The following is a 10768-nucleotide window of genomic DNA, read 5'->3' as shown; positions in this document are numbered from 1 at the left end:
TCTAACAGTGCCGGTCGATTGAGCGCATCGATCTTTCGATCGTTCGGATCCTTCGGATCTAATTCCAATTCTATCGCGGGTGGTGATTAGACGCAGCTACGACGGTCACAACGGTGATAAGAGTGCGTGCAGGGGGGGTGTGTGATGCCCTGGTCATGGTTAAGCGTGAGTGAGGTCAGTGGCAAGAGGTGGAGGACCGTCGGCTCTCGGTACGCGTCGTCTTCGTCGTCGTCGTCGTCATCGTGGCTCTCTAGGTGCTCGTCTAGTTCGTTCTGGAGGAGACAGATCGCCGGCGGCGGTGGTGCTGGCGAGGAGGACTCGGTGATACCGTCGACGTGCTCGACGCACACGAGATCAAGCAAGATCCTCCTAGTGGATCGTCATCATCGGCGACCAGTGACCAAGCAGGGTCGTCTTCGAGGCAGAGCCACGTGATTATGGTGCACCATCATCATCGTCGTCGCGGCCTTCAGGCGAGCCATCACTGCGCGCTCAGAAGGCGAGGCACGACGCCCTCGCTTCTGCAGGCGCTCCTGTTAATACTCGGTCTCTGGCTACCGATCCTGGACAGCGGTGGCTCCGTCTTGGCCTGCGGACCAGGCAGGGGCAACGGGATGCGCCCGCATCTGCGAAAACTCACGCCGCTGGTGTTCAAGCAGCATGTGCCGAACGTCAGCGAGAACACGTTGCCAGCTAGCGGACTGAGCGAGGGCCGCGTGTCGAGAAACGACGCCAGGTTCCGAGACCTCGTTCCCAACTACAACACCGATATCATCTTCAAGGATGAGGAAGGCACCGGAGCGGATCGACTCATGACACAGGTGAACGAACGTTCAAACATTGATTTACCGCTTGTTTATCGCGTCTGTACACGAGATCGTGCGCGCTTCGCGTCTCGGACACGCGATTCCTTCGTTTTACGCTACCCTTTTAGTCGAGTATTCTGTTACGTGTCTGAAACGCAAGGCTCTCGAGACACGATGGACAACCGCGTTCTCACGCGCTGATACTTGATGGCCGATCGGTGTTATCCGCGGCAAACTGGCTCAGGGTGCTTCCACCATTTTGATTCCGCCATGCCGTACGGCTAGGGAGCACCTTCGTGTTTCATCAATCAGTGGGTGCAATCGTTTTAGAAAGTTAAACCAGATACTTTATAATTATTTCCTGAATCGGATAATAATTTATTTCCGTTTTAAAATACTTTATTCCAATTCCATAATAAAATCATGAACGCCGAGAGTATCTTATGTGCACATTCGATGATTCTCAATCTGTTAACACAGTTTCGCTTACGGTCGATGGAAAATGATCTTTTCGATAACTCGTTAGTCGTTCACTAGGTATTTGTCATCAGGGTGTTTTCGATAAACCGGTCGATAATATTTGGCGTGCGTTGTTACGCGTTCGGCACGCGATAAAGATTGTCGTCCTTGAACCAGCCCGTCGGTGAATCATCGTTTTCTCATGTTGCGCCGTTCCAGCGTCGGTACTCGCCGCTCCCATCGATCTCTCGATTTTCGTCAAGGATTCGCGAACGCGCATCTCCAGCGAGAGTCTGGGGGATTCTAGAAAGAAGCGCACTCACCGCAGCATCGAGCAAATTTTACGTTATAAAAAAAACTGATGGCCTCGACGAGACATGATTCGTTTTATTCACTCACAAACTGATTTCGTTTAAATAAAGATTTGTTCGATTCCTTCAGATAAATTTCGTTTTGCACAGGAATCTATTTGTGCGCGTTTCTGGCAGTCACTGACCTTTACTTTCCTCGGTTCCGATAATAGTTAACTGATTTACGCGAGAATAGTTTACGCGAGTGCGTCTCGCGACGGTGAATTTGGTTATTCAACGGGATGATTTACTCGGTAGGCTCGGTTCAAGTGGTGCACAGTGAGTTGTGAGAACACACTATCAATGAACAGCATGGGTATTACCGGACAGCTAATGGATAAGAGATCGTCGATCGATTTTATTTTAATCTTGACATTGACTGGCGAATTGTTTTTTTCAAAAATTCATGGTACACGCCGATAAACGTACGTAGTTGAGTAGTCATCATGATTATGAAATTCCTGATTTGTTATTCGTTAGTGCCAAGATGACTAGAAAAATGTGAATTCGAAAAAAACAAAGATTTCAAGATTAGACCTACGAATGTTTTGATGAATTCTTAATCTGAAAATTAGATTCATTATTTGTGATAAAGTTAATACCATGAATTCACGTTCAAGTGGTACATTTGTTTGTTACGAGCAATACGTTGTTATTCTCATATTTTTTTATAATATTCTGTCGTATACATTGGAATAATCATATTATCATAAACAATTTTCCTAAAATTGTGACTAATAAAAATTCGCCAAAATGTTTCTTAATTTATAATTAGAGATAAGATATTTGAGAATGTCTTTTAAATAAGCAATTGACATTTTTATGGGAACAGTAAATTATTCTTATATTGCTATACAAATTCCTGCAATTCCGTTAATACACAAGCTTATCAAATAATGATTCTTGGAATATCGAAACGTGTAAAAGCTTTTAATGTAATCCTGCATAAAAACGGAGGATTATAGAATAATTCGGTCTTAAGTCTTATTATTCTAGGTCTAATTGAAACAAACGAAAGCATTAATTTTTCTGTCTTAAAATAGTTCACTGAAACGGGCTTAAATAAGCGAGCGGGTAATCCCGCGGTATCATGATTTACGATTTCGTTTTTTGTCAACGATACTCGAGGACGAGATTTCGTTGAAATTAGAATGTTGGAACGTGCACGGGATATCAAGGATCCTCGATTCTCCGGGGAGATTGATTGCGTTCCTCGTTTAAAGTACAGGCTGACGGGCCGCGTTAACTGCAGCGACGCGTGTTATTACTTCAACGCGTGTCACCGTGCTCCGCAGCCGTATGACAAATTAGCTACTGCACGTCGTTAAACGTCGCCAGGTGATTCACGCGAAACGCTATCCACCCGATAAGAGCGGATGGCTCGATCGAGTGGTTCTGAATACGTTTCACGTTACTTACAACTCGAATTACCCGTCGTAGGATTTCACGCGAACCGGCGTCTCGTTTTAGGCGCGACCTTCGTTTTGATTACGGTTAGAAAGTTCTCGCGGATCTTCTGAAGAAGATTTTTATAGTCAGTGGACCAAATGCGTTTTAAATGATTTATGGTTTCCTTAATAAGTATTCGAGAATCTATTTAAAAATGCCGCTCGTTTTTAAATGGAAAGTGAATTTGAAATAAATCGAGGTATCTGTTCTGATTTATTTTACTTAATTTTACTTTACAATCTCTACTGTCAGCGTACAATAGAGGAGCAAGTTGAACGACGAAAATTGAGACGAAAACCGTGTGATCCAGGACTGTCACCACCTGCGATCGTTCGGATGTTTATACCGGGCTATAGTGCTTCCATTAGTGCTTTATTCATGCAGTTTTTATCGGTGTTTGCCTACCACTTGGCGCCCCCGCGAAGCGTGAAACGATTCTCCTAACTCCGGGCCCGTTGTATTCCAATTTGTAAGTCCCACGTTTTGTGGCGCGGTGAACAAAGGGGCGGCGGCGTGGCGCCGTACTCGATTTCCGCTCGTAAACCTTCCCTGTCGTCGTCGTCGAGAGGCTCAGCGCATCTTCGCAAAATTCTTTGCCTGCATTTCGTCGATCGCGTTGAACATTGAGCCGGCGCCGAGATCTTGTGTGTCGTGCGTCTGCAGATTTCACTCATCCAAATATTGTCTCAAGAGTCCGTCATGGTCGTGAATAAAGGTCGTCGGAAGACGTAATGTGTCGGCTGAGATGTTTGCCTATTTTGTAGCTAATTTTCATCAGTTAGATAAATCCTGGATTTTACGTTCATTCGAGTGCAAACTTTGTCGGCTGAATACTGAATAAGATTTTTATAGAACATCTATAAAACTGTTACGAAGGAATATAAATTTAATTGATCGAGCTGTGCAAAACGCAGGTAATTGCGTTTCTGCTTTATTATTTATTTGCTCATGCATATTATTATACAGGTTTCATTGCTGTTTCACTGTTTCTCAGGATCCGTATTTTCATTCTATAGGAGGTATTTACCATTCTGTTCCCTGAATCGTTGTCGAACTCTTTTTCCATCGAACTCATGTTTATTGATAAGCGTTCGTACAACTGGATTCTAATTGACAAGCACGGTATCAGACATTAGAATTTCATTTACATTGATATTGCATGTCACAAATTTCCAAACGCTAATTTATGCACGTTGGCGGGGAAAACGGCGTTGAGTTACGAGATGGAAAATATGAATTATAAAATATTACATATCAAATACACTGTTATTAAAATTCTTTCGTAGTTCTGGTTTCTTTATTTTTAACAAAGAACGTGAATTCTCCCTATCATTATAACTAGAAAACGTTTGTTGTAACAAATTGTGTTCATATTCCATTAACACGTTCCGTGTTGAACTTTCCATTCAGACCATTCGAGATTTTCATTACAGGACGAAGAATTGTTTAATGTTGTAAGTCATGACATATTAAATTCATTGCTTTGGTGCCTAACACATCTTAAACACCCGTTTTTTTATAATTATATTGTTTCCATTATTACAAAAATTGTGAGGCATACATCAGAATAAAAACTATTAATTCTCATGGGACTTACATGACAAAAATTGATTAGGCACGAAACGTGTTAATAGAAATTATTGAATATCTGCAGTCAACTGCATTTAGAATGATGAGACACGTTGAACGTCAATAAACAATTCAATTCGTGAGAAGAGCGAGTTTGCTCTCGAAGTCGAACGAACACGTGTTCCATCGTGATTCACGAATCAACGCGAATCGCTGCGACTAGCTGTTTCGCCCAGTCGTCGATGTCTCCCGAGTGAAAAGAGGGATCCGTCGCGTCGAGCCGCGCGGCGCTCGTTAACGCCGTGTTTTGCGAGCATGAATCTCGTGTCAGACGAGAAGACACGCTTCTTCGTCGCGATCGTAAAGTGACGGTTCCCCCGGCCAATTAGCGAGGATTCAACGACAAATTTAAGCACAATGAATAACCCGAGGCTCTCGCCGCGAGCGTTCGCTTCCCCGCCGAGCCCGTCCTCCCGAGACGTAAACGGCGCGGAGCACCAGGCTCACGTTTCGCGATTATGCAATTTAACGTCTTTCGTTTCGTTAATTTATGCACGTAAATCGGCGAGTCCCTTCCGTCGCGTTCGCCGTAATTCGTGTAAAAAACATTAACGCGGTGTAATTGAAAATTGTTTCCGAAGTTTTGTCTTTTAAAGGGACGGTCGTACGCTCTTGTCACTCGTACAGAACTCTTCCGACCAGGAATTACGTATTCACTTCTAAACCGCCAGTGAGTAATTACTTCCTGTAATCATTTTCCAAGCTGGCAATCTGTGCCGCGACAAAGTCGAAGCTTCCTCGTTCGAAACGAAACGTGCGAGGGTAAACGAGGTGCAGTGACAAGAACGGAACGCAAGAAACGGGTAGAGGAAACAGGGTAGGACGGTAAATTGCTAGGCCGCGATTCTCGTTCACCCCTTTTCCGCTCTGTGACCGCGCGACGTCCTCGCGATCTCGCACTAGGAGGCAGAGGAAGCCACCGGTCGCGCGGAATAAATAGAGGAAAAAGCGCGTAGCCCGCGCATCGCGCCGCGTCGGCTCTAAGTGATTGTGGGTAGGTTTATGGTGGCTATAACCGGTGTTTGGTCTGGTGCGTTAAAGCTCCCCCAATTACGGCAAATAAACCTAATGGCCGTGCTACTCGTTCTCCTCTTCCTTCTTCCTCTCGTTATTCCCCTCGCCGTCCCGTGTCCCTCTCTTTTGTTGGTCAGCGCGTGTAATGCTCCGAGCATTCCTCGATTTCGTGATATCGATCGGTCTGTCGTCGAAATCGATCTTCCCGGCGCCAGAGAACGCGGTCACGATCGAGTTTTAATGCAATCAGTTTCGCGATGATAGTCGATACGATCGTCCAGATGATTGATCGAAATTCAATACTATACGCCGCCGTTTATCAATTGTATTCCTCCACAGTGTTCTACGTAACGAGTTAATTGTTCTTTCACGTATCGATTATGTCTACCTATTTTACAATCGTCATAAAAATAGAGAGCTCGGAGATAGAAATTTATCTGAAGTGACAAAGACCAGTTTTTTTTATATTTAATTATAGTAGTTTATGTATGCATCACTACTAGCTTTTATAATTTCAGAGACTTGCTTAGCTCATACTCTTGAACTATTATAGTAGAGATGTCTCGATAGGTTCTATGCAAACTATTTAAATTACAGCCTCATTCTGAATATCATACTTCTATTTAATACTTCAAATAGAAGCGAGAGATAAAATTAAATTAGCTCAATTTAGCTTATTAGCAACCGATAAGGCTTCCGAGTGTTTCGCTGAAATATGGTAATTTATGTCGTTAAAGGCCACATGCAAATTGATACGTTTTCTGAATAAATATAAAGTTCGTGCATCTGTCCATTAACTACCTTGCAAATGAATAGCGGATTAAAAGCAATCTTGCGGTTAGCGAGTGTGGTTAATATTGAACGACCATACGATAGACTAATAATCGTAAAATAGAACTGAGCTCAATATATTTTGAATTATCTTAAAAATATATTAAGGGGACGATGGAACTTGAGTTAATTCTCAATTTCTAAACATTGGCTTAAGATTGCATATAAAATTATAGTGAAAAGAATGAAAAAATTGGGAATTTACTGTACTTGAGGAAAATCAATTTAGAATTTCGATCATCTCTTCAATTTTTTCAAAACGTTTACTACATCTCATTATCACAGTCTTAAATCCAACAAATCTTATTGACTAAGTCAGATAAATTATCAATGTGTACGTACCCTTTCACATTTTTCTCTCTCGGATAGGTACTAAAGTTTACATAAATAACGCTAGTATATACAGATCGTATCGTGAACGTAATTTAGTCTCATTATTTCTAAATAATTGCCGGTACTGAATTTCTCAACGCGGTGAGTTTTATTCGCGCGATACATTGTAGTTTACGGCCATAACTTTGTCGATTCGATAATAATCGACACGATCGGGGGACGATAAGTAGGAGCGAGTGCGCGTGAACGCAAATTACAACTGCACGTCAGGCAGCTCGCGATAAAGGTTGTACCTTTTCCCGAATTACCATTGGTGAACATAATTTACTAAAAGGATTATGATTTTTAAAAGGTGCGAGCTTTAAACAGCGTCCGCGTGTATGTTATACTTTAACTGTCATAATCCCTTGTAGCAGTCGGGAGGAAATAAGAGACAGTACCGCAATGAAAATCGCGAGTACAATTGTTGCTGTTCGAAGTAATTTGAAACGTTGCTAAATACTAAGTTTCAGTTATTATCCCCTTGGCCGTCGAGACAGGTGACGTATTTACTCTAAAATTGAGACGATTTTATAATACCCTGGTTATCTCGCGACGCATCAAATTCCATTAGTCACAATCGTGGATAACTGATAATCGACACGATCGCGAGATTAGGAACGGCATGGCTCACGGGGGCAAATCGTGGCTGCAGTGACTTGCAACGGGTGTCTGATGACGGGCAATGAACCAACCGGGTAATCTGATAGGCGCACGTGGCGCCATGCGATACGTTTCTGACCCTGTTCACGATCGTATCCGCGTCGCGTTGTCGATTAGAATATTTCTTATATCGAGAAGACGAGTTGATTTTTGCAAAGATGATTCACAGCAATATTAGAATCTCATCAATTTTTTGTCTCCTGCAAACTGTTACGTTTAACCGGTGTTATGTTTAAAGTTGTTTCAAACGAGAATAACACTAATGTAAACGTTTCGTGTAATGTGGCGCATTAGACAACGAACGTCGCACTTAAACACCGGTAAAAATGCTTAATCCTCGTTCACCCGGAAAGCGGCACTCAAGGCGATAAAACATTTTTGCCGGTTCGTGCGAGATTACCACTCGTTGCCCGTCGACTATGTTATTAAACGATTTTATAACGCATATCGGATACATTATTTAGATATCTAATTTTTAAGCGTATAATTTTACCCCTATCGACAGATTAATGTCGCAAGCGCGAAGAGAACTGGTACCCGGTTCTAATCAAATGTCAGACGATCGAACACCGCGTCTTTCGCGTTTCCCACAACCACGAATAGACGTCTATTCGTATTGGACGATCGTTCTCAACGCGAAACACGGTACATACACACCGTTTCGTATAGATATTATTTATGTTATTCAAAACGCTTTTGTTTGTCATATATTTTCTCGTCTGGTACGCGTTAGTGCGTCAAAGTCGACTCTTCCTATACACGTTGGTATGTACGTCGTATTAGTTCCTCAAATATAATTTACCGAGATGAAAGAATCGTAAATTTCGCAAAAGCGTGCGCATTTAACCTTTACGGGTTGCAGTAGTTAAATCATCCGTTAAGCTAAGGCAATGAGTCTGAGAAGTTCGATTAGAAAACTGCAATATTACTAGTTACTACACATTGTAACTGGTACTTTGAATGCAGTGGCATACATCATAACGGCGAAATTGAATGTCTATTAAGCACAGTCAGGTTTACGACTAATTTATTTACCAATCGCAAATTTTCTCTCGCTCGTTTATTTATAATGCATCTTGTCACTCGTATCGAGAATTATCACGCTATTTTTCACATTTATTCATCCTCCGATCGTTGAATCGTGTCCGATCAATTTCGTACTTACGTATTTTTACGAGATTTCATGAAAAAAATTTTTATCCCACTCTTTCTCTCCGTTCATGCGGTAAAACCTGTTACAATCAATAAAACGTTTATTGCACCTGCTGTAAAAACCAGCATAAAATACGAAGTAAAGCGAGAATTAAACACGTGACGTCGCCAACACGATTTTAGAATAATACGAAACGTCTGAATTACGCAACCGCGTCTCATCCGCTGCGGTTTCGCGGTTTAATTCGAAACCAATTAATTAATCGCGATTGTAACAGCACGTTCCGCGCCCGCAACGGGAACGAGCGTGCCTGCATGAGCAAGAAAAACGAGTATGGCTTACCGCGAGATGACGTACCAGGAATCGACATATTTATTACTACAATTTAACAGAACTGATTACTCGTTACGCCGCAAACAGGTATTCATTTTCCAGTTTCGAACGGATGCACCGTTCATTTATCCGCCCGTGGCGACGAGATGCGTCGAGCGCGAACGTTACGCAATGGAACCGACTTCACCGGTCGATTTTCTACTGACGCTTGATATCGATTTTCTAGATCAATTTTACCTCTGTCAAGTAACTGAGTTATGGCCACTCGGTGAAATATAGGCAATAGCTATAGTCGCGAGCCGAGTACCGTTTCGCCGGTGGTAATTAGCGGCGAGATCCGATTTGTTTCGTTTGATTTCTGTTAGCCGGCTTGGAAGCTCGACGTCCGGGGCACTAATTGTTGCCCGAGGGTCCGGAGTATCCGCCGATTCGCCGGTCTCGAACGGGCTTTCCGATCGGTACTGGGTCTGGCTTCGATCGGTTTCTCGTTGCTGCTCCGTCGTATATTACATCGGCGTCATATTACGCGCGTAATATCGCGCGTGTAATTTTCGTCTGCGCGCAACAGCCAACCGAGGGTTACGCTCGATACGGTTTGATTTATACCGGGGGTTCATTGTTCGCCGAGTTTTATAGAAGATCGGGAACGCGGTAACAATCGATCGACACGCGTTCCGAATCGCGACTATGTTGAAATCGTGATAATACGTTACCAGAAGTATGTAATGTCGGCCGTTTATAATGGCTGAATAAATCCAACTGGATTTTTCATCGGGCTGCACAGCACTTTTAACTAATCATTTGATATAGCCAGGCAGTGAATCGTGTCCATTGTGTGAGAAACATTAAACCCTGCCAACATCTAAATTCAAATTATAAAAGATATTATTTAAAATCAGTGAAATAAAGTGTTATTGGTTTTCAGTTTATTACCTAATAAAATAATTTGAGAAATTAAAGTTAAACTGTATTTTAGTATCGTATATAATTTTTATACGCATTAGTGGATTTATTATTTCATCAAAAATCAGTCAAATCGCGTTCTTTAAAAAAAGAGATTGGTCTACGTCGCTTCCGATGGATGACGGTCGATCAGACGAACCGGTCTGCGGATGAAAAGTCGATAGCCGATAAATATCGGCGGATCCTGAAAACGGTCAGGAACTCGGTGGTTGGCTGAACGGTTCGACGGGCTGACTTATAGCCCGGGCGTCCATGCCGCTGTTTTACTAATGCCCACCGCAGGATTAGCGTTCGTTCTTAAAACACATCGGCTACTAGCCTAGCCGGCCGTTATCTCCGCGGCCGTAACCCCGTAAATCCATGGGCATTTGTTTCCCGCGGCTGGACGTCGGGGTTACCTCCGTTAACCCCGATGCGATCGTTCATGCGTTTACAGCGACAAATCGCTGCCTCCTTTCTCTTTCGCCCTGCTGTTCGCCATTCTTTGCCTTTCTCCTTCATTTTTCTCTTCAGCAAACGTCTTTTGTCTTCAGATCGATTGAAATAGTTACGCGCTAATCTCCGTGTTCTTTTGGATATGACATCATTTATGACTTCGTTGCTTCAGGAAAGAATTCACAGAAATTCAGTAATTCCTTGGTACAATTTTTGCAATGGTAATTACAGTGAATTTATTACGCAACATTGGATTTCTTCTAATATTAAAAAGAAGAGATTCAATAATATTCTTAAGGATGTATTGGGTA

General features: G+C 42.7%; 1 protein-coding gene across 1 annotated transcript in view; it reads left to right on the top strand.

Moving 5' to 3' along the window:
- The first annotated feature begins 422 nt into the window (after positions 1-422).
- hh (hedgehog signaling protein) overlaps positions 423-10768 on the top strand; it is a 55115-nt gene continuing 44769 nt past the window's right edge. Inside the window, exon 1 of the mRNA XM_018030825.2 lies at positions 423-821. Coding sequence (XP_017886314.1) covers positions 438-821 — 384 coding nt within the window. The 5' untranslated portion in view covers positions 423-437. The remainder of the gene's footprint in view (positions 822-10768) is intronic.

This window comes from Ceratina calcarata, unplaced genomic scaffold, assembly GCF_001652005.2.
Source record: "Ceratina calcarata isolate Rehan_Ccalc_2016 unplaced genomic scaffold, ASM165200v1 scaffold54, whole genome shotgun sequence".
NCBI lineage: Eukaryota > Metazoa > Arthropoda > Insecta > Hymenoptera > Apidae > Ceratina > Ceratina calcarata.
This window is presented reverse-complemented; position numbering and strand designations above follow the sequence as displayed.